This window comes from Daphnia carinata, chromosome 7 (assembly GCF_022539665.2).
Source record: "Daphnia carinata strain CSIRO-1 chromosome 7, CSIRO_AGI_Dcar_HiC_V3, whole genome shotgun sequence".
NCBI lineage: Eukaryota > Metazoa > Arthropoda > Branchiopoda > Diplostraca > Daphniidae > Daphnia > Daphnia carinata.
Window position 1 is genome coordinate 4,432,524 of NC_081337.1, and position 24,139 is coordinate 4,456,662.

Sequence of the window (24,139 nt, forward strand, 5' to 3'; positions counted from 1 at the left end):
CGAACCATCATGCGGAATGGTTAGTTAACGGTGTTGCCACTCAATAAATGGCCAACATCGCGGACTGGAGTGGGAAAATTCCCGAATAATCGCATTATTACCTCTTCCAACGTTGCCAATATTTCCGAGACCGTCTAACTACTACTAAGGTACTGCTGAAAGGTAAGCTGAGAAAAATAAACAAACACATTATTTTTTTTACTTTTATTTAATGCCAATTTCCGGGAATTCTGAAAATTGTTAGGGACACATATGCCATACTTGTAAAATCTATGGTGGACGCGGACTGATCTACTAATCATACTAAAAGGAAACGAAAAATTAAAACAAAATGAAAGAAATGAAACAACAAACTTTTTAAAGTTCCTTGCCAATTACCGCAACGCAGATTAGCGTACCGTACTCTTCACCTGTGCCCTGTAAAATATCCGGTTTGTGCGTCGATGAAAAACAGCTACTCTAAGTGGTGGACAACGCATTCGTTACGTTTCACTGACGCATCAGTTCCATAGCGTTCATAACCCCTATTTATGCAACTATTTATGCAGTTAGTTATGCAACTATTCATGAAGTTAGTTATGCAACTATTTTTGCAGCTAGTTATGTAACTATTTATGCAACTACACTCCGTACAGCTTATTTTGGCAGTTTGGTTTGAACCATTTCTTTCACGTTAATTTGATGTATCTGTGTTGTTGCAGATTTACAAAGGCATGAAATTCTTCCACTGCTGTAAAAGACCCCCTTTCCTTCGCCTCGTTTTTTTTCAGAGTTTAGGACTTAGATATTGTAAATCTTATAGATTTCCTGATTTCCTGACACTGCCAAAAACTGTCAACGTACGAAAATCTATTTTTATATTCCGCATATATTTCTCAAACCTTCATATTCGAACTATAAAAAATATTGACAGCTATTTTTTTCTTTTAAATGTAAGGACAGAGGGGTCTTTTATTGAAAGTTTATCTAAAGTGTGTTTTAATGCTTGCAATTTGAATATTTGCAATGTCTGCAAATTCAAATTTATTATGACACTAATTTAAATAAAATACTGAAACTAGAAAACGCTTCTAAAGGCAGTCATTTACCCACATTCAGTCATAAGCATAATGAGGCAATTGCTCATTTCCTCTGTTGAATCAAATCAAATCAACTCTGTTGCTTAATGGCGCTAACTACTATTCTTTTTCTAGAATGCCCGGGTATTGTCGGTCTACAAACTGTAACACTATCTTGGAAATTCCTTGATTTTGAAGAAGCAAAGTCCTCAGGGCAATTAACACAGTCTAATTCCAAGACGTGGCAGTCGGTAGCCATGCTTTGTTAATGACAACAGCGATGTGGTGTTACTCAAAGAAGCACATGTGATTTCAACGTGTTGTGGAAGGCCAAGGAAGCACACACGATAGGCAGTCGACATTTATTACTTGAAAGTCCCACAAAAATGGTGCGTGACCGCCATCAGCAAACACAGTGCAGCTAGAACGACGGATGATGTTATGACTTGTAACTTACTGCACTCTTCGTACTTTGGAGATTGTGCATCCTTTTTATACAAAACAAGTGTCACTGTCTACTTGCATACACGCCGCAGAGTGTACTATGCCTCATGAGCTTCGAGATAAAATAGGAGGGGGACAAAAAATGGAGGAATGTCATCGTATCATAAAAAGGAGAAGATTAACTTTTTTTATTTTTCTTTGGGAAGGGGAGGGGGGAGAGGGTAAGTATCTCTGTTCGTAGGGTAAACTAAGAAGTCCAAAGTTCAAGGAGAAACTGGTTCAAGGCAGTTTATTGGTATTAGAATAGGCCTTCATCCACCACAAGTCTCTGGAGAGAAGTTCCGCAAAATTCTTTCTCAACCTTCCTCAAGTCGTCAGTCACACTCGAACCTAGCAAAGACGAAGGAGTCCGACAGCTAACGCTCGCACAGCGAACCTTCCAAAGTGACAGTCTTCTCAACATCAGGTAGGGTGTTCAATGCTTACCGTATTGTCTGTGATTTGCCTTTTCTCAGAGAAAACTGAATCCACTTTGTGTAATTGTCTCTCTCAGCTGCTGTGTCCAAACCAAGAAGGCCATTTCTCGAATTCATGCCAGGCATTATCCGAATTGATGGATAATTTCATCACTAAGTGTGTGTGCTCGTTTCTTCGGTAGATTTAAAATGAAGGCCGTTGATATTTTCGTGGGTAATGACCGCCAAATAAGTGGGCCATTTGTTTTATACAGTTGCCTAACTAAAAAAAAACGAATTATTTTTGAGAGACGTACAGTTCTTGATATTAGTACAAGAAAGACTATCATCACAGTCACAGGCTTCTTTTTCTTTGTGCCCACGTTCTTTCACTAATTAAGTGCCAAATAGCATTTGATGGCATAACGTGTTAAAAATCAAGACTAGGATGCATCATAAGCATTAACGACTGTTACCAAAGCTTATTTTTCAGTGATCTGTTAGCCTGTTCTTGTTTGAACATATACCAATGTTTCTATTAGATCTGAGCCAGCCAATCAAACCCGAGCACGCGAGGGGCGGAAGGAAACCGAAAGGGGTTGCTTGAAAGTTGATGGGGGTATGTTGTACGTCGGTTGTAGCTGCAGCTACATTTCATACCAAAGGTAACGGTCAACGGATTGGACGTTTTCTTTATTCTTTATTGTTCCCATTTTACTTTTGTGCTAAGCTATTTATTTTCTATTGAATATAAACAGCACGTCGGAGCCGATCTTTGGGTCAAGAGCAGTCGAATCGTTCCAGCTCTCCGTCCGGTCCATCAGCTATCACCGGATCACACAATCAACAACAACGGCAACACCAACACCAGTGCCCACACGCCGGCCCCGCCCCTTCGCAACAGTCTCACAGGTTCGTCTAGAGCTCCTTTGGCTAACTACTCACAAACGTATCCATGATGTAGAATGATGAAGGGGCGTTAGGCTCGTTTTTAATACACCTTTCGTCGTACGTGGCTTAAATAGTACGTTGACGAAAGACAAAGAGATATTTATCTTTTTATTTCCGCTCGATAAATGAAATAAATTATTAAAATTTTACAGGTTATTCCGCCATCGATGGCGACGCATATTTCGACTTTCGGCAGCTGCCCCGAATCTGTCAGCGGTGCCCTTCCGCAGCGAACTGATTCTAGAGGATATCAACTTTGGCCGTGATTGTAAATCAATTAACCGATTGTAAATATAAAAAAAAATCAACTGATAAATTTTTTTTTTGCAGCGTACCAGCTACCACAGCCGCTGCCTTCGCCGGATCACCATTACTTTAATCTTAAACCAACGGGGTTTTCGAAGTTTCATCCGAGCATATTTCTGCCGCATAGTACGTATCAAATTCCTGTTATATTCGTTCTTTACAAGACGGCACATCAGATAATTAAACGCGAAATGAGTCACCAGACAGCTGTCCCTTGTGAACATTGGCGGTCAGATAAAACAGCAGTAATAGAAAGGCTGTGTGACGTAATCGGAATTGAATCACGTGTGTTTCAGTTGCAGCGACTGGGCGTTTTTCATCAGTGAAACAGTTTGGGGATTCGATAAAAATCAGAAATACCAGAAAAAAATTACGTGTCGTTGTCCGAATTGTTCCGAAAAGTTTTTTTTTTTGCGTTGTGTTCTGCATTTTTAAGTATCCTTTTTTTGTTCCGAGAAAGTCTTAAAAATTCTTTGAATATCTTGGCACCGTTGGGAAAAAGTAAAAGGTCTCGGGCGTTTCACATTGAACAAACTATGTTACGGGGCGTTAAAAAGGAAATTCTGAGCTTGCTATTAGTTACTGGAAATTGGCTGTGGTAAAATTTGCCATGTATGTTGCTTTGGAAGGAATTTCGTTTTCGTGCGCAAATCTTGCCCCTATAAATGACATTTGAAATACGGTTATAAACGTCTACATAAACAAGTGATGAAGCAGACGAAACGTAAACAGCTGTAAGAAGAAAATAACTCAAAGAGCAGTCAAAACAGTAGTGCTCTTTCGTAGTTTAATGGTTTCGAGAATGAGATGAGTGTAGGGATTAATTTTGTATAGTATTGTTTAGATCATCCAAAGTTGTCAATAACTACAGTGTACATAGTAGTATGGCTACTCTTGTAGCTTCAGCCTCCGCCGTTTCGAGTCATGCTTCTGCTCAACCAGAGGAAAACAATGTGTATAATGACTCTCTATCTTTCTCTAATAATCAAGTTATTGGGAAACGAAGAGTCAGCCAAGACCTCAAAGGCACTACCACAATCAATTCTACGGTTTCTTCACCCCCTCATAGCTTCCCTGTGTTAGGTAATGAAGTTGGTGAATGGGTATCTGATCAGAACAATCAATTAGTTTTTGAATATAATGGTTGGTGTGCTATGGAGTTTGTTTGAAATAGAGTATATGGTTTATTTGTTTTGTCTTTCCATTAGGTGAAATGTTTACTGCAACAAGCACAAACAGCGCAGCTGAGTATGGTGTGACAATGGATTCCCCTTTGTTTGTTCCAAGACACACTCCAGCAGAGGAGAGACTGAAGCGCAGGTTGAGGTTCTTTTTCCTCAACCCAGTGCAAAAATGGGCAGCCACAAGAAGGTTTCCATTTAAACTGTTCACTCAAATTATCAAGATTATCTTTGTTACTGTGCAGGTAATTGTGTATTATAATTGTTTATTGCACATAGATTACCAAACTAATTTTTCTTATGTGTCCAGTTGTGTTTATTTGCATCTTTTCGCGATAGCCATGTCTTTTATGCCAGAAACACAGAGGTAGTGTTTTCACACATTTTCTTGCAAGAGTGGGATGTGACAAGAGAAGCCCCTCCTTATCCTCCCTCTGCTGGACCATTAGCAGTGTATTCTAAAAAACAATTTCACGAGTACTTGGACTTTGCGATAGATAATGTAAGTTGAGTATTGATAAAACATTGGCAATAACAAACCAGCAAAACTTTCCTTCTTTTCTCTAGTATGTTAATTTGGAAACCAGTTCAATGGGTGCCTACTTTCACTTAAAGAATTCCAAAGGTTCTTGGATGACCTATTGCCAAACTGATTACATCCATAGCCAGTTTGAGCCACAGAGCAATGAATTTAATTTTGATAGTCACACCAAGCAAGGTAATATAATGAAAAAGCTGTTTCATCGCACCACGTCCTCATTTTTTCTTCGTTATCTTTAAAGAATGCGTGGAAATACCGATCGATGCAGATATGTCCTCTTTCAGCAGCGAAGATTTCTTGCGACAAAAGAACATAACTATTAACGGCCTCTCCCTGGTGCAAGCTACTTTGTTGTTCTCCATTAAATCAATCCATTTTAAACCCAATGGTCCACTTAATGGTCCGGACTGCTACTCTTTCGATCTTGCGCTGTTGTTCAACAATCAAGGTGAAGACGGACAATTATTGGTCAGCCTGACTACATCTGCGCAGCACCTTGATTGTCATGGAAAAGTTAATCCTCCCGTCACTGATGGACCATCCAAGTCTTTCCGTAGCACTGTGAACATCTTTGTCATCTTCACGTGTGCCGCCTCCTTCTTTCTTTGTGCTAGGGCTGTCATAAAGGCCCAGTTGTTGAAATGGGTATATTTATTTTATTTTTTTTAACTTGCTGAAATCAAACTATTGGCCCCATTAAAAACACTTTTTTTTTCTTCGTTAGGAAACAAATGAGTTTTTCAAACGCCGTTTTAATCGCTGCATGAGTAAGCATGATCGGCTTGAGTTTCTCAATTTGTGGTATGTCCTCATCATCATCAATGATGTCTTGTTGGTTGGCGGATCGATCATCAAAGAACTTATGGAAAATCAGGTAAAATGAAATTACTTCGGCATATAATTTTATTATTATCATCATTTGGCGTGTGTAATGTGGTGTTTTCTAACCTGAAATTATTAATTAGAATTAACTCTTTTCTTACGAATGCCCTTCAGCATATAGAAAAAGACATGTGGGATGTGTGCAGCGTCTTGTTAGGGACGGGCAACCTGTTTGTCTGGTTTGGAGTTTTACGCTACTTGGGTTTCTTCCGAACTTATAACATGTTGATCGTGACGCTGAAGAAAGCCTTCCCCTCTGTGCTCCGGTTTCTGCTCTGCGCCATGTTGATCTATGCCGGATTCACTTTTTGTGGATGGCTTATTTTCGGCCCATATCATTTCAAGGTTTTTACTTCAATTTGGCCCTTACTTCAATACGATCACATAAGTCATTCAACGTATTCATTTTTATTACAGTTTCAAACGATATCTTCCACCTCCGAATGTCTGTTTTCGTTGGTCAACGGCGACGACATGTTTGCCACGTTTGCAGGCATGTCGGAAAGGTCGGCGCTAGTCTGGTGGTTCTCACGGCTCTACCTCTACTCTTTCATCTCACTCTTTATCTACGTGGTGCTTTCACTCTTCATAGCCCTAATTATGGATACATATGAGACCATCAAGGTACGTCAAGTTATTAGTTGATTCTCTTAATTCATTTCGTGCCTGAATAGATGGGAGCTTAATAGTGATTTCTCTTGAACTCTAGATGTACTACACGGATGGATTCCCAAAGTCTGACCTTCGCCAGTTTATCGCTAATGACGACTGTGTCGACAATTTGCCCGTTTACGAATCGCAAGCCTGCTTTCCTCAACTCTGGTCATTGCTGACCCGAAGAAGATGTGGTTATGAGGTGATCAGCGATGGTCAGAAAGACGAAGAAGCGGAAGAACGGCAACCCATTTTAGCTTGAAAGCATTGTAATTTGATTGATCAGGTTGCTAGATTGATTCATTTTCTTCAGGGCTACGGGGAAAAGAAAACGATGGAAGCGAAAGATAAAATGTCTATTAAAACAAAATACGTATCCACAAATATGGAAAATTCTAATTCGAAATTTTTTTCCCCGGGGGACCAATAATTGAAAGCCGTATGACAAGCAAGATTCTATACACAATTTGCATTTATATTTTGGCATTTTCTTTTTTATTATTTTTTTTTCAGCCATTTCAACGATGCCCTTAGAAAAAAAAAGAAAAATATGTGGGGCCAATATTTCAGGTTAGCACTAGCTCTGTATTACTCTACGATGCTTCTCGAAAGTATAATGCGCACAAGCAGAAAAAATCGCTAGAATTCTAAAGAATAACTAACAACAAAACCCGGTAATATTTGAAATGAAAAATAGTTCACGTCGTCCTTGAGGAAATATGTGGATTTATGGGAAACCAATTTTTACCCGGAAGTAGGCAGCCATTAATACGCGGCGGAGAACAAAAGCAATTTAATTGAACGAACTGCTGCGGTACATTCCGATCTGACTCTGAAGGCGAGTGAATCGCCTCCATCCCAGAGGAATGGATAACGTATCTGCTTTCGTCGAACACTCGGGTGTGTCGTGATTGCGTCCGTCGCCAGCACCGGCGGCCGTCGCCTCGTTGTCGGCCCTTGTTACCGTCACTTCATCTTTCTTTATCAGCGATAAGTATCGTCCGTATTCTCCAGCGGTCGTCGAATAGCGCAATGGCTCGTTCGTGATAGTTTTCCCGCCTGACAGATGTGTCTTAATATCCAACGTCTGCGTGGTTGGCGAACGGCTAGACGAGAGATGACCAGTATCCGATTTCGTGTCTTGCATTCTTTTCGAAATGCTTTCGAAACTCACGTAGCGATTTAACAACTTGAAGAGGTGTCAGTCCGTTGTCATGGAGCTTAGGGCTGTTATTTCAGCTCGTTTCCATAGCAACCGTCACCCACACATCAATGTGTACGCACAGTTTGATACAAACACCATCTGATTTCAGTCCAAAAGTGGTTTGGTTCAGTTATAGGCCAACAATACGGATTGATAGATAACAGGAAGAGCCACACACAATGGGCATTCCACTGTGCGTGATGGCAGCTGAAAGCGACATCCACCTGCTCCAACCTCTTCAACAGTCATTTCTCTGGTGTGCCACTGTATATCTTAGCGTGTGTCAGGGTAGGGAGAAGGGCAAATAAGGGGAAACTTTCCGCCCGCTAGGAACAAGTTTCAGTTCCTCCCCTTAATCAGTCGTTGGTGCACCGCACGTATCAACAAAACTCCAAAAGTGAGATAAGCGAACCGCATCGTCATCGTAGCGCAAGCATTCAGTGCATCAGACCGGTTCTCTCGTATCGCAAAGCGAGCCTGAAGTGACCCACTCCGTACTTTTATTTTTATTTTTTTCAATTCCTGCAAACTGTGTGGTGTTCCATGTCGAACATCGGCAAACGTGTCCGTGTCCCGCGTGCAATTCTTCCTAACGCTTTTCTTTTCTTTCAAAATAAATTCTGACAAAACTTCTAAGTGTCACCTTTTTTTAGTGGTAACGTCGTAATCCATGCCCGTTTTTGCGTGTGGTGCTGTTACGGAGCCATAACAACGAGAGCTCTCGTAAAAACTTGGCGGGTGTACGTCAGTAAACATTAACGAGAACGCGAAACGTTTGTGTATTTAAAACTGTTTCGACTGGTGCCAGTTGACGCACCAGCTGTCGATTTGGACAAAAAAGCCGCCAGGTGCATGACGTAGGGCGTGTGTGTGTGTGTGTGTGTGTGTGTGTGTGTGTGTGTTAGCGCTCCGCGGCCATGATGTATTCTAGCTTTAAAAAGTTACCCGATTTATCCTACCGAAGCCATAAATTGCAAATGGCCACATACGGAGACGCAAGAAGTTTCGATTCGTTCGACATACGGCCAGCGTATCTCGACAGAGGTCGATTTGTCGATCCGTACAGATGGGTGGCGACACCGATCCAGACCGGCAACTCGGCAACGACCATTTCGGCGAACGGCAGCAACAAAAACAGCCGGGCGATGACGTCGTCGCCGGCCAATGGAGAATCAGGTGTGAGTGCGGTGACGGGAGTGACGGGAATTCCAAATCTGGTCGAATTGGACGACGCGTTTAATACGTTAGATCCTGGCCAATTGTTGAGACTGTCCGCCTTTCTGTCGGAGACGCCGAGAACGGTAGAAACTATCCCGTCCACGCAATCTGCCCGCCTGCTGGAACGGCGTCGTAAATCTTCCAGCATGTTGGTAGACGATCTTTTACACGAAATCTATCGCCAGCCTGGCAGAAAATACAGCGGGGACGAAGACGAAGCCTTCTCCAGTAACGAAGACGTGTCCAACAGCGAGTCGGCCAACAATGGAATAGGCGAAGTGATACAAGGCTCGCGTTTCTCATCCAAGTGCGTCGAGCCCCTCAAAAAGAAAGGTGGTAACTCGAATCCTGTTTCTCTTCTTGTTACCATGTACGTATAACCTAATCCAAGGGTATCGACCATGACGCATTTCATCGGCCAACCCTAGCTTCCTCCTCCCACAGCGTATTGATAATATATATGTGTATGCGAGTGGCTGACACCATTCGACGCCTTTAGAACTGCTATCCGAGCAATGTGGATGTAACTTTTCGATTTATTTCGCCTTTATTCTCCTTTGTTGATTCTTTGTCAACTGAGCTCATTCATTTTTCTTACAGCGATTTCGGCTAACCTCCGAGTTTCCGATCTCATCTCGTGTTGGCTACGCACCCGGGCCACATTAATTAACCACAGGATACAGTTTATAACGCATTCGTATAAGATGCAAAAGTTCGTTTTAGAATTTTCGAGTTGCATCGGTTGATTAGCGAGCAACAAAATTAAAAATCTAGGGCGGTCCAAAAAATTTCTATTCTAAAGTCAATTTTGTTGAACCGTGATAACGATTTTTCGGCCAAGGCTCCAATTCACCAGCCAAACGTTATCTGTAAATTTTCTGCCAAAAAAAGAAATGGGATTGTAATTATGAAGGACAAAGGCCTGCAAACGCGAGCGACTTCCCTTTCTTTTATTTTTATTTACTTGTGTTATCAAGATGCATCCCGTAGTCTAGGCCAAACGGCACCCTTTTCCGGTACGGGACAAATGTTACACTCTCCCTTAAGTATACATTTATTTGAAAAAAGGAAATTGGACTAACAAGAGGAAAAACGAAATTGCGTTCGACCATTTCCCAAACAAATGCATAAAATAAGATTTAAGGATATAATTAAAACCTAATTACTTAAGCCATAGTTGCACAAGTAGGGATTTCAATTCTAATTATCTCTAGAATTAAGAACCTAACTACTGTAAGTCTGAAACGTTGCTTTTGTTTTCGCCCTATACAAGTATGTTAAACGCGTAATTTGCGCAATAACTAACTGGATATTTGTGCTCAGCTGCGGAAGTGTCCTCCTTTGCGCACTATGTCTTCATTTACGGTGTGCCTAGATTGCGGGCAACCCACACTTATGCCAAGTTAGCACAAAATTGCGTTTCCTTCCCACGCTTCAGGCCGCTTCCTCTTCTCTACTCGCATAATAGACGAACGCTAGATGGGAATTTTCCAATATATAGACGCCAGCTTTCGCCATGTTGTCGCTTTTTAAATGAACCTATTTTTTTTTTCTTAAGCAATTTTATTTTCTTCTTTACGAAAAACTGGCAGCGCTGACATTTAAGCACAAACAATGTTTTATCAGATTACACAACCCAGCCAATCTGTTAGAGAGAGTGAGGGGGAGGAACAAAGTCGAAAAGGCAAAGAGGCCGATATTGATTTGTTCTTTCCTCATGGAATATCGTCGCAAGTTCAACGGATAGTGAACAAAAAGCTTTCAGGACATGATGAAATTGCCAGAGACAAACACTTGCGCCCATCCAAAGTGGAAACGACGCTTCAGTTTTGCTAAAAAAAAAAAAGTCGGGCCAATGCCATGGCTATGTTCTCGTTAGTATTACTGATCGTGTACGGCTTGGCTGATGTTTGCGACATAGATGTGATTGCCGAAAATCGTGTTTCATCTTTTACTTGCTTTTCTCTAATCTATAGCGTTTTCTTTACGTTTCTAATTAAAATCAGAACCAACAGACATGATGACCTTTACACCGCGCCCTGTCCATATAAGACCGGTGATCCCGATTCGTTTAGATTAGGGAAACACGTACATCGAATGCGGCGCTTCGGTAGGCCCGTGACTGAAATACGCTCGCTCGCTGATGTACATCCTATGCGCCTGGGCAGCAAGAATCAATTTCCCGTCTTATTTATATAAAGCGAAAACAGTGGGACTTGGGAAGAAAACAAAAGGGGGGAAAAACAAAAATGAGGTAGGAAATTGTGCGAAAACTAATTGAATTCAACCAACATAATTGGAACGAACGCATTTTGCCCAAAGCGAAGCGCTGACTCTCTATGAATGATTATTCTGCTAGACGTTTCAGAAGAAAAACACGTTTGCATATAAATAGAGTGCAATTTGTGAGTAAACGGTTCCCTCGAAACGACGTAGATGAGTAGGTCGGGTAAGGCACTAGAGAACTATTGATACCACATTTGTAAGGCCAGACGAGCGTCGAATAAGTCATTCGCATTCCGACAGTTTTACATTTCCCACTTTTGTTACTGATGTTTAGCCATTTCGTATCGCATTCGTTTCGTAATATGTTTTTTAAAACGATTACTGTTTTAAACCATCTGGTGCATACATGACTTTTAATCAATTAGATAGCATTTAAAAAAAAAAAACCGTTGTCGCTGAATTTAAATGTTATACGATTACAGATACCTCGGAGTTGGTGGTGATGCGCGATCATTTGCGTGAAGCTCTTTCGCGTGTAACAACGTCACTGATTCAACAGCTGACCAAGCGTGACCGCCTAGTCCTTGAGCGTGAACGTCACTGCGATGTCATCACGGCCATTCTCCAAGCCGCCTCGCCAAAAAGAAGTAAGCCACTGTCAACGAATAATTAGCGTACGAATAAACGCGATGCACGATGGCGTTGAGTATCAAATCCCGGTCTTTCGTTGCGTAAAAGTGGCATCCAAACAAAAAAAAAAAAAGCTTTAAAAACAATGTGCTCAAGACATAATGAAACAACTGATATTTAAAAATGCTAATGAAAACTGACTTTCGCATGCCACTCTTAATGCACTGCATAAACGGCTCGTTTGGTGCTTCATAACTCGTTTCCGATTATATGAAACGCAATTAAGTAGCTAATGCGTTGAAGCACTGAAGAGCGCCCTCTTCTGTACATTTTCTTGGCTCGTACGAAGAAAAGGAAAACTGCCTTCCGAAAAACAACAATCGTCCTCCATTCCTTAAAAAAATAATGGTGGCATTAGCATAGCCATTCCACATCTTCTCTAGGCCACCCAATTACTGACGGCATAACAACTAAAAACAATGCCAATGCGCAATCAACATTTGCATCCTTAAATAAAATTTAAAAGAAAATAAGTCAAAGATTTTTGGCTGGAAGTGGAATCGGTAAACCCTTCAAGATCGCTTATTCGATATGCAGATTTATAGAGCTTTTCTCTCCTACCGAAGCTAGACCATACAACGCCATCCCATGTGGCCCCTCTTCAATTCTCAACAATACATTCATGTCAAAATGGCAAGAAAGGAGAGGAAGCAGAACAGGGAAAAAAACATAGGAAAGAAGGAAAACAGCCAGACGGAGAAGATTAACAAGAAGCAAAAAAAAAAAAAAAACCCACGTAAAAAGAAAAGACCATTGGCATATAAGAAAAATAAAAAGATGTTCAGGGGAAATCGAATATGGAGCGAAAATCGAGTCAGGGGGAAAGATAAGGTTTCTTTCTGTTCACAGCGATTACGTCGTACAGTATTCCGGCATAATCTCTATACGTGGCCTCCATCTCTGTATGTATGTACTAAGTATTACTACAAATCGTAAAAAGCCAGCCTTACCTTCACGTTAGCGAAAAAGCCCTTCACCTCGCACAAAAGAAACAACCATCGGTTGTGGTAGAGAAAGAGAACGAACCGATTGATAGGAACTAGTGCATCATAAACGGAACAATAAAAATACATGAAAACCTTTACGCAGAGAAGGCAACGAAATCGATGGGCAAAAATGGCGTGGGCCTAATGTATTATAAAAGGAGTGCCACCATCTTTACAATTGCGTGGGTGAACGATCACGGACAGGTCATTCAAGTAGAACGTTCGCGTCACAAGCAACAAAGAGCCCCGGCTGATCTGATTTGGGTCCCATGTTAAATGACAGCCGGTAAAACTCTATTAAGACAATAGGGCGTATGCTTTGAAGGACCTACTTGTACAAGTGCATGTTTCGTAACAATATGAAAAACGGTGAAAAACAATAATAATAATAACAAGACGCTAAACGAAATTTCACGTAGAAAATAAGAATTAAAAGAAGAAAAAGCTGAAAGAAAATGATCCTTCGTGTAAAGGCAAAGATTTTTCTATGACGCTTTCGTGAATAGCATGTGCGTGAGTTATAAGCGTAGCCCATCGATGAGGACGAAATGGTGGGCGGACAAGGATGCTGGATCTATATGGCGGAAAAACAGTAAAGTGGGGAAAGGCTCCTGTGCGTGGATCGATTGGAACGTATCAATGCGCGTGCGCTGTGCTGGCCAAAACGCGTGGATTGGGAAAATGCTCGTTTCGTTCGTCCGCCCACAACCAACGCATACACACACACACACACATACACACAATGATCGTATCGCTTGTGCGGTGCCTAATATCCTCAGCCTTTTGTAAATGCCCAACGACGAGCCAGTTCACGGCTCCTCTCCATCGCGGCAGGGTTTCTTTTTTTTGAAACTCCCCGACGTCGTACAATATACTCATCGAATATACATAAACAACTAAAAAGCGACTCCCCCCCCCTTCCAACAAAGCAAGGCAGCCACTGCCTTCGCTCTTACGCCGATACAGTTTCTATATGACGTATCGCTAAAGTGCGTGTCAATTATCGTCGACTAGCGTGTGTTATTCTCTTCCTCCAGTTGCCCCCCCAACTTTTTTTTAAAATAAAAAGTGTTCCAGGGAGCGGGATTGTTAAAAGTGAATTCCATTTTTTTTTCATTTCCGGCTGATTTTTTTGCGGTACCAACGTTTGGTGATCTCTTTTTGTGTCCGCTGATTCCTGATGAACGAATTCTTCAATTCACTTCGCCGTGTACCGTCGACCAAAGGTTTAAATTCTGGATCCCTTTTTTGCTTTAAACTTTCCTGCTTGTACAACGTTTCTCAATTTTTTCTTCGTTCCCTTAAACTTTATTGACACGTACTTGGAACCCCCCTATATCTTCTTCTTTTGCTTTTGTTTAGCCATAAATTTTCGCGATACTTTTTGGTACTTTTGCGTTCGCAATCATCGTAAAATATCAGCGCTGATGCCGGTCGCTCACTCACGTCACATCAGCAGCTCTTGAAAATTAAGTGGATGAGTTGGCAGGGCGGTCGTTTATTTCGATGTCGTGTACACCAATGAAATACCTGTCGCCGGCACATGCCGTAAAAATGTCTCTTTAAAAGCTCCCACTAAGGACTTTATCTCTTTCCCTTTCCGGAAAATGGAGAGTAAAGGAAGCGCGGCGGTTGGACGTCGAAGGACAGGGGGAAATGGAGACTTTCCTCTTCATTTACATTCGCCTGTTCTTCTGACTGTCTGCTTTGAAAAATGGCGCAATTAATTCCGTCAAGTATTGATCCGCGTGCATCAAAGTCGCTATCTCTATTTGATGTGATTGATTTTGATGTTCCAGCTAATCAAATGGACAACACGATAAACACATGTTGCTCAATGCACGTGTTTTCGTAGTTATGGCAAGCGTGCGTGAAACGTCTTTTGCTTGAAATATGCTGTAGTTAACAAATACTGTAACAATCGAACGTGCTACTAATTACTGTAATTAAAAAAAAAAAAAACTCAACCCGCAATTTAAAAATCGAAGCATTATGAATTAGATCAGAATCACGAACCCTTAATCTTCTTTAGCACCTTCTCAAAAGAGTTTGAACTGATGTAAAAAAAAAAATCGCAGTTTGGCTTCTTTTACGCGTTCCATTTGGAACTTCCGGCACATTATCGACTTTCACCTTTGTGTGTTTTTCCTTTTTTTGCATGAAAAGGTCACTCGTCTTATGTTCTTCTTTTTGCCCCTCTTTACTGTTTCGTTATTTCGCTCCCCCATCCGCTTCGTTATTATCCATTCTCTCTTCCCCCTCCCCGTGTTATGCGTTTCGACACGTCAACAGCGGAAATTGGTTCTGTACACGACAATCACACTCGCTAACAAGATTATCTTTTCTCATTAAATTATCTGTCATTCGAGTTAGGATGACGCCGTGCGAAGTGTTAGAACAATAATCTACGAACTAGGAAAGAACAAAAAAAAAATTTTTAAACAAAATAAAATAAAATAGAAAATTAAGTAGCAAAGAAAAGAAGGTTGAATCGACAAAACAATGCCGGGACTTTATCGGAGTTTTCAATAAAATGGATTTTTATTTTCCAATGTATCCACGACGAATGCAACGGTCGCTTCTGGGAATCTATCCATCATATAGTCTAACGCATGGGATGATGTACGACGACAGGGCAAATGTAGCGTTGCTTTCGGCTGGGCACAAAACTGTTCAAAACTAATCATTAATTCTTTTCTGTTGATGGTTTCTAACTACTTCATCCCGTTTCATCGCAATGCATACAAGTCCTGAGGACTTGCAATGTTCGTCAAGGATCCTAGTCCTTAACGGAAATAAGTGCCAACTAAAATTAGTTTTTTTTTTATACGTCAGAGGTTAGTAAAAGGAGGACGGATATCAACAAAATAAAAACAGGGAAGATTTTTTTTTTTCTTTTAAAGGGGGTGAAGCAAAGAAAGGTAACCGGAAATGTCTAGCGCGCGGCGCAATAAGAAACCAAAACCAATAAGTGATACTGATACGGATCCCCTTAAATAAAGAACGGGTGATTAGGTTTCATTTAGCATAGTCGCCAAACTTACGTCCGGTTAAACACGAGCACAGTGGAACATTAATTGTGTGTTGGAAATAACTGAATTGGTCCTAAATTTAGGCCAATACTGGTTTTTCATTAACTCGGTATCGCTAAAGCGACCTTAACTAGAACCAACCGAGGCTTCCATATCATCAAGTGTAAACAAAAATTGCCTTACATTCAAGTTCAGAAAAATGAAGGAAATAATGTTGTGTTTCAAAACATAACGTGAATCGACGTCTCGCGTCGGGAGGCCGTTCGGCTGACTTCATTATGCCACTCCTGCATAATGCATGGCGAGCACAGAGTGTGCGTGTTGCTATGTCTCATGTTATTATGAAAATATACCAAGAAACTTGCAACAGGATATTGGCTTTCGTAATATTCGCCTGTCAGTTTCGACTTAGCAATGCACGTTCACCTCCAGTCCAATGTTACTATAGCGAACAACAACTTACGTTCCTAAATTAGAACCTAAAAAGCAATCGATAAGCGTTGCTGTGCGAGAACTCGTCAGCAGTCTAATTAGTAGTATTTCGTAATAGTGATTCAACTTCGATTGGCTTTATTTACACATGGGCCAATTTTTTTCGATTAGGTCAAGATACCAAAATGCGATTCAGCATTGATCCACCAACCAGCAGTATCGGTTCCTCAACTTCCTCACTTCAATCGCCTTGCTCCGGCTCTCCACAACAGAAACCAGCACAACACCAGCTGTCGGAGTCCTCCGGGTTTCAGCAATGGCACGATGCTATGCGAATGGTCGCTCGACTTCCGGGAGGTGTTCCCCCCGAGTTTCGTCGCAAGGTAACATTGTTACGTTTAGAAGCTTAGTTTTATTATTATATTTTCTCAACTATATTTTGTTTTTGCTCTCGTTGAACTATATCTTAAATTTAGTTACGTATATATTAAACTGTACACATTCGCTGCTAAATTTAGCAATTCTATAGCAATTGGAGCTAAATTGCGTTATTTAGCGTAGCTTATTTTAAACAGTGAAATTTCAGAAAATAGTCGGTTATATTTTGCAGGCTCCTCGTCAGCTTTAGTGAGACTGTTTCCTACTCGTTTAAGAATGCTCGGATATCACGGTATTTTCCCTATTCTTATCGATATGTTTTCCGTCGGTGTGCACAGGATTTTTGCGTGTCGGTACGTTAGGCCTATTGAGCCTACGTATAACCAGTTGATACCCATTTCATTTCGTCGCCGAAAAATGTTTATATACTGAACATTCATATTTGCTTTTGTATATTTTTTTTTGTTCTGAAACTGTAAGCAAGAAATAACAATCAAAGTAAACTATTGTTTATTTTACGAGAACATACCATCAAATGGATGTGCCTTTCCATAACATCTGTAAAATCTGTTTAAAATTGTGGGCAAACGCAGAAATCTATTGCATTGGATTGTTATCTCCCAATGCTGTACGATTCGCAGCAAGATTCCCTTGCAATTTCAATAACTGAAATTTACATTTGTAAAACTATAACGGAATGTGCACTGCGGTGGTTATCAAAAAGCCACACAGGGAAAAGGCAAATTGAATGGGGGGAAAGAGAGTTGGTTGATTAGGATCCCACATCTACCGGTAACATTGAAGAGTGGCCGCCTAAAGCAAAGTTGTTTACTGCGATCCACTGCAAATGGCATAACTAGTTCGTTGCACTAGCAGCAGCCGATGCTTCAATTGATAGGATTGCGTTGGCAGGAGAGTACATCGCAAAGAGTTGTTGCCTTCCTTGTTACAAACGTGGTTTAACGGATAGCGTTTTCTTCTCGTCACAGTTTTATTGCAGGATGAAATCTGTAGCTTTATAGGTCCGCATTTTCGCATGTTGTTTATTATGCATATACAAGTATATCAGCAAATGAATACATGAGGAAGTTAAACTATGGGGTTTCTGTAGTACAAATTTACAATAGTATTCAAAGATATGCACTATGACATATTGCACAATAAAATTATGAAATTCATGTAGTGTAGAACCATCGTTTTATTTCGTTCTTTCTTCTTCCTCAGCCAATTTCACGAAGTGACTATTAAACTGCTTTATCTTTTCTATCTCTTTATTTTTTTTTTTTTTAAACAAAATAATCTGGTCACGACCGGCTTCTGTTATGTCGCCCCTTGTCGCGATCAGCTGTGGCTGGCGCTGGCTGAACAACATCTTTTACGGATTGGCGTTGATTGGTCGGACGTCGAACGAAATTGTTTCAATGATCGGATCAACCCAGATGACGAGGATCTCGGTGCCCAGATTGTTCGGGTAAAGAGACTGAATTTTTTTTTCATAGCGTGAATATGTTGTTGCCAAAAAATTTCCCTATTCAACTATGTACCCTGAAATAATTGAAGATTTTCACGGAAAACTAATCCTACAACATTATCTAAACTTGGCTGTAATAATGAATCGGTTTGATTTTATGCAGGACCTTCATCGGACGGGATGTAGTTTATTCTGCGGAGAAGATGCCTTACCTAATCAGGTAACTATGGACGGAAAGAAACCCTTAAAAATTCCCCACGAACCATTCTGAAGTTGAAAAAAAAATGTGCAATCTCATTACACACACATGGATATTCATTATTTACAGGCGCTACTCAAGCGAGTATTGCTGGCCTATGCCCGCTGGAACAAAGAAGTTGGCTACTGTCAAGGGCTTAATGTTCTGGCCGCCCTGCTGCTTGAAGTTATGAACCGTTCCGAAGTCGAAAGCCTTAAAGTACGTAAGCAGTTCAATGCTTTTATTATCCATTTTACATTGGGTAAGTTTCGTAATGCGATGTATATTTCTAGTTATACGTGTTCAATTCGAAAGTAAGAAGAGCGTACAATGGGAAGGTTGCGTTTACCGCTGTACTGACACTTTAGAACGTGAGTGGCAAAATTTCTGTCGTAAAGCTCAGATTTAAAGACATGTATACAGTTCGTGTTTCTGCATGAATATTGAGAGGACTTGGCACGAACCCAAGAGCCTTACCAGACAAGGTGCTAACAACTTGAGAGAGGAACAAAAGAAAAATAGGATCAATGTGATTATGCAGAGGTTACCATCTATTATTCTTACCGTATTCTCTGCAAAGCGGAAGTCTATGGTGCCCTTCTATTGAATGTTAAGCCTTTTTGCCTAGCAACTATTATTCAAAACTAGTGAAAAATTGAAGTTTACTTCCCTGATTAGCAATCAAAATCCATGAGTCGCCCACGAACGGCTTATAAAGAAGCTGAAAAAAAATGAAATAATAACAAACAATTAAGCCCAAAAGTATAAAAATTTTGGCCCTTACTGAACGACATTTTCAATGCTTTTTTATTTCATACAAAATGTAAACATAATAGTAATATTTAATCTTTGTGAGTCTTATCAAGCCCTCATCGAGCTCAAGCTCAAGCTTATCAAGTTTTAAATGTTCCATAAAAGTATCTCTTATTCAACACGGCAGCACAAATTGCCACGTTTTGTCTTGATTGAATATGCAACATGTCCTTCATGACTTTTTTTTTTCTCTAAAACGATAGATGATGATCTATTTGATCGAAGGTGTCCTTCCCACCGGCTACTTTGCTAACAACCTACGGGGCTTGTCCATCGATATGGCTGTGTTTCGAGATCTTTTGCGTCAGCGGCTTCCTGCCCTGTCGCGTCATTTCGAAATGCTCCAACAGTCCGAGTCGAGCACCGGTTCATCGTCCTCGTACTGCATTGAGCCTCCACTAACTAACGTCTTCACGATGCAATGGTTTCTCACCCTTTTCGCCACCTGCCTACCTAAGGCTGCCGTCCTTCGTGTGTGGGATCTGATCTTTCTCGAAGGCAACGACATCCTCCTGCGCACCGCTCTTGCCATCTGGCAAACCCTTGCAGAGTAAGTTGTCCGTTTATTTGTTCTGCCTTCCGTAAATTTCAATTGGAATTTTTAATGTTTTTATTTCTTTCATCTTAGACGCATTCTGACGGTGCGGACCTGTGATGATTTCTATTCAATCATGGCGGTTTTGGCTCGCGAAATGCTCGAATTCGGATTAATGGAACCCAACCACCTGGTCCAGGTTTGATTTTCTTTATAAACTACGAATTGCATAATTTTTAAAAATAACATTTGAATTTCAATGGCAAGAACTAAGCAATGACTCTATCACTTATGTAAATATCGTGTATGCAAATATACATCCTCTCTCGGTTGAACGTTTGCAGACAATCGTCAGCATGGCACCATTCCCTTTCCCTGGACTGAATGAACTCCGCGATAAATACCGGTAGGTTCTCCTGTTATTCATTGCTGAAATGACTGCTTTATTCTCAATGTTTTCCGCCTCTCATTACCAGATACAACATAACGCCATGGAGTGGTGGAAGTGGCCGCGTTCGCTTGTTTTACAGTGACGACGATCCGGATATCGAAGCGGAAGAGGACGATGACGAGGAAAAAACGAAAGCCATGAACGCCGTGGCCACCGTGTTTGGTGGTCTAATGACATCATCTTCCATTTTTCGTCACACTGGCCGACGCATCACAGACATTACATTCCGGAAATCGAGCAATTTAAAGCACACACCTTCATCAGCCTCGTCTATTGGCTCGTCCAGTAACGAGAAAGAGAAACTCCAGCTGGACATAGCTGCCTTGAGAAAACAATACGCCAAGCTTCGCGAGAGGCAGAAACAAGCGCACGTTATGTTCTGGTCAGTGGCGTCCAGTGCGGCCACTAGCGCTCGACGTGGATCCTCAGAAGCCACTACCGTTTGTTCGTCATCTTCCGCCTCGTCTAGCACCAATCCTGTCAACCACTTGTTAGCGGGTAGGAAGCCTTTGCTAACTCGTAGGCCTTCGGTATCGTCGTCGCCTTCAACTTCGTCCAATCCTTCGCAGCAAGCACCCAAATTAAGGCTGCCGCCTCCGCGGATTCCCCCGGCACTGGGAACGAACACCACCGATGACAAGGTACGAAATGTTTTATCATTCGATTGCTGCAGGGTGAAAAAGGGGATTGAATATAAGGTCAGCTTCTTGTCATTGTCAGCGTGTCAAACGCACAGATTTTCTGCTGTTTGATTTTCACACCGAGTTTACAGCTCACAATTCACTGCTATTGCACACTCTGATCTATTCATTTTTAATGGGCAATCTGAAGCGATCGCGTGTTTCTTTCTTTTTTTTAAATATAATAATCCTTGTCACGGTGTAAGGCATTGGCATTTAAAAATTTTGATTTTCCAGGTTAGGCCTTTTGCACTGGAACACGATGGTTATGCTTTTTGAATATGCCCTTTCCGTACGAGTTCTCGGAACTGCCACGAAGAAAAATGATGTTGGCCTAATATATCAAATCGCGTTTCACTCACCAAGTTATGAAAAATTGGAAGAAAAGTTCGTCTATGTTAGGTTTAAAGGTTAGAAGACAGGACTTGATGAAGGACAGTGCGTCGGTCTTGTTAATACAACATTTTTACGGCTGCTAAAAACAGAATATTTAGAGAGCATCCTTCATTTTTCAAAGCAGTCCCCACGGCTCTTTGTGGCGACGTGAGAATCTAATTTTAGGGCCTATTCGACAAAACTATTTATCTAAGAGTTGAGACTGATGGCGTGGAAATTTAACAAAGGTGTATAATACGTCTCAGCTAGTTTGTTAGTTGTGCCGCGAATCAAACTATATTTTGAACGGGAGGCACCACGCCAAAGCGTACCCTTTATTCAATGTTTATAAACGATTAAATTTTTTTTAGTTCTCTTCGCGTACCCTTGTTTGTGTTCTTCGTTTCCATTGTCTGTGCAATCCAAAACGGTTTAAAATGTCTTTCAAGTTTTTTTTTTGTTTTTGCGTTTCCCCCTCCAACCCGTTCGACTTCCGACGATAAGACGGTGTAATTAGGACTGAAGGAAGCGCCGCTTTTCTTATTGATATTATTATGTCATTGCTTCTTGTCACTGACTGCTTGTTCGTCAGCCGGATTGTCTTTCGTTGTTGCTCTTTTCGAACCACTGTCAACCGATCTGCCCTACAGTCATCCTATTTTCTGAAAACGTCGTCTTGTTAATTACTTGTTGTGCTTGTTTTTCGCTTTTCTCTGTACTCTTCTGAATTGTGTACGTAATAATATGTGCGTACATGTGACCTTAGACGTCTGCAAGCGCTATCGCAAAGTCATATATGCTTGGTCGTGAACATATAGAGCTAAAAGAACGAACAAAGAGTGCAACTGGCGTACGGAAGAGTACCTTCCTTCCATGTATCTGATATAGTTCTGATATAGTTCAACCATCACAACTATAGGTTTCATGAGATATGGTTCAAACAAGTATACGTTAAGAAAAAGTTTAAATGTCTCAGGAAATTTAGAAATGCTATATCGTCGCGATGGAATCTACAAAAGCAATTCTAAGAAAATGTTTTTCATAATTCTAGTGGCACTTTAAAAGTAATAAAGAAACCGATAGTTTATTTAGCCGTTTTTCTCAGTTTATTGTTGGGCTGTATATGTAACATTACGTGTAAGGGTCTTCAGTTTTAACACACTTTTTCCTTGCAAGTAAGTGAATTGAAGATAACGCTATATTCGACACGGTCGATGCATCAACATTGCATTATGATCGTATAACACTTAATTCTAGCAACGAGCACTTTGAGTCGGAATTTGGGACCAAATGAAGGTTAATTTTTTAACTTTAAGTTTGGATAGAAACAATATGTAGTAGAGGCTAATGTATCTAATCTTATAAGCTATCTATTATTTTTCAATTATGTTGTTCAAGATTTCTTAATTCATTAACCACCGTAAAGCAAAGTGTCTTCGGTTCTATTGCTTTAACTCAGGAACCCGAAAACGTTGTATTGGTACGGCCATATAGACAGTAAAAAATGAATGTATTCGTCCCCTGAAGCTACAGCACGAGCCCCCCTTCTAATTTCGCTTGAATATCTGTTCTTATCTTACCGCTTGCAGCTTCATCGTGCATTTTATGTTTGCCGCATGGTTTCATCCCAAAAACTTCTTGACTCTCGGCGATGGTCTAGGCCTTTAAAAAAATCATCAGCTCAAATATTTTATGATTACACCTTAAATGAGAGAACAGTTTTCTCGCGGCAAAAGCCGTTTAGCAATGGATGCACAGCTGATGAGAAAGGAAGACATGGGTTGTGATTTTACTAAGGGTTGAAGTATTTGAATAATACTGTGCGTCGAGTTACATAATTCTCTTTGCTTTTGATTGGAGTCCCCACAATGCAGGGCATCCTTTTTTTCTTTTACTGCACGACACAGTAGGCCACACCCAGTTTTCTCAAATCCCACCAAAAATTTCCATTTCCACTATTTTGGCTATCATTTGAAAATCACGTTTTGTAGTTTGTATATCGATTGGTTTTTAGTTGGTTACATTTCGGTATTTATTTTGTATTCTTGAATGCCCGTAAACGTGTGTAACGTATATAGGCTTATTTTTCGGCACCGTCGACGCCTTCTGACAAACCCGACGGCCAACCTGCCTTTGGCAACATGACAGCTGATGTGGCGTATCCGTCCAAAGATCACAATCAACGGCAGCACAATAAACAGCGTCAACAGCAGCGTCGCAACAGCGGAAGCGCCACGTCGTCCACCATCCAACAGCAACAATGGGTGACGCCGTCATCGTGTCAATCAGGAACATCACTGTCAATGATGGCAACCACGACCCGAGCGCCGCCAATAACCGTTAACCGTTCGCGTTTGGTTCAAGAACTGCTGGAGCAGAATTCCGCAATGTTATTGAAACTAAAAGACCGTCCTAAGGTAACGACTTCGACCGGGTTGTCGTCCCTTTCGTTAGACACCACCAAGGAACCAGATCTCGGGGACGCTAATGACCAACAAAGAAGTTCGTTAAACAATAGTAACAGCGCTATTAGCCCCGTCCATCACCATCCGTTCCCGAGACAAGCGACCCGAACACCGAAAGACGTCACTGTCAAATTAGGACTATACAGCCCTACCCAGAAGTTTTGATTATGTCTAACACTCCCCTAGTTACTGTATGAGAAAAGAATTGTTCTGTTATTATCACGCAACTTCTATTGAAGCTTGTATTTCCAATATTAGCTGACGGTAGTAATTAATACGTTTTTACGTTGCTTCTTCACTTGTACACAGCAGGAAAACAATGCTCTATGGACGAAGACAAAAAAGAAAAAAAACGACTTCAAAATAAATTGGTTGTCTAGCTGATTTGTGAATTACCCGTCTCACTGGGTTCCATTTTTATTGGAAGGGATTGAATTATAGCGCTCAGAAAAATAATATAAATCAAATATGTG

General features: G+C 40.9%; 2 protein-coding genes across 5 annotated transcripts; both read left to right on the forward strand.

The window, feature by feature from the left end:
- The first annotated feature begins 1,825 nt into the window (after positions 1-1,825).
- On the forward strand, positions 1,826-6,948 carry LOC130695494 (mucolipin-3-like). 3 transcript variants are annotated; one of them, XM_057518636.2, is made up of 13 exons: positions 1,826-1,968; positions 2,500-2,622; positions 2,716-2,869; positions 3,061-3,176; positions 3,239-3,340; positions 4,423-4,640; positions 4,706-4,897; positions 4,963-5,113; positions 5,178-5,581; positions 5,661-5,810; positions 5,933-6,163; positions 6,236-6,442; positions 6,528-6,948. In XM_057518636.2, the coding sequence occupies exons 2-13, from the start codon at positions 2,571-2,573 to the stop codon at positions 6,732-6,734; spliced, it is 2,184 nt and encodes a 727-aa protein (XP_057374619.1). In that variant the 5' UTR covers positions 1,826-1,968; positions 2,500-2,570; the 3' UTR covers positions 6,735-6,948. The 3 variants fall into 3 exon arrangements, with proteins under 3 accessions (XP_057374619.1, XP_059352352.1, XP_059352353.1); XM_059496369.1 differs by lacking the exons at positions 1,826-1,968; positions 2,500-2,622; positions 2,716-2,869; positions 3,061-3,176; positions 3,239-3,340 and adding an exon at positions 3,709-4,357; XM_059496370.1 differs by lacking the exons at positions 1,826-1,968; positions 2,500-2,622; positions 2,716-2,869; positions 3,061-3,176; positions 3,239-3,340 and adding an exon at positions 3,710-4,297.
- A 1,450-nt stretch (positions 6,949-8,398) lies between these two features.
- Positions 8,399-23,994, forward strand: LOC130695489 (TBC1 domain family member 30-like). 2 transcript variants are annotated; one of them, XM_057518626.2, is made up of 11 exons: positions 8,399-9,227; positions 11,603-11,767; positions 16,432-16,643; positions 17,984-18,109; positions 18,273-18,329; positions 18,438-18,566; positions 19,364-19,710; positions 19,789-19,894; positions 20,040-20,101; positions 20,172-20,787; positions 21,064-21,961. In XM_057518626.2, exons 1-11 carry the CDS (start codon positions 8,594-8,596, stop codon positions 21,103-21,105), a joined length of 2,496 nt encoding a protein of 831 aa, XP_057374609.1. In that variant the 5' UTR covers positions 8,399-8,593; the 3' UTR covers positions 21,106-21,961. The 2 variants fall into 2 exon arrangements, with proteins under 2 accessions (XP_057374609.1, XP_057374608.1); XM_057518625.2 differs by lacking the exon at positions 21,064-21,961 and adding an exon at positions 23,280-23,994 and having other exon boundaries at positions 8,400-9,227.
- The last annotated feature ends 145 nt before the right edge of the window (positions 23,995-24,139 follow it).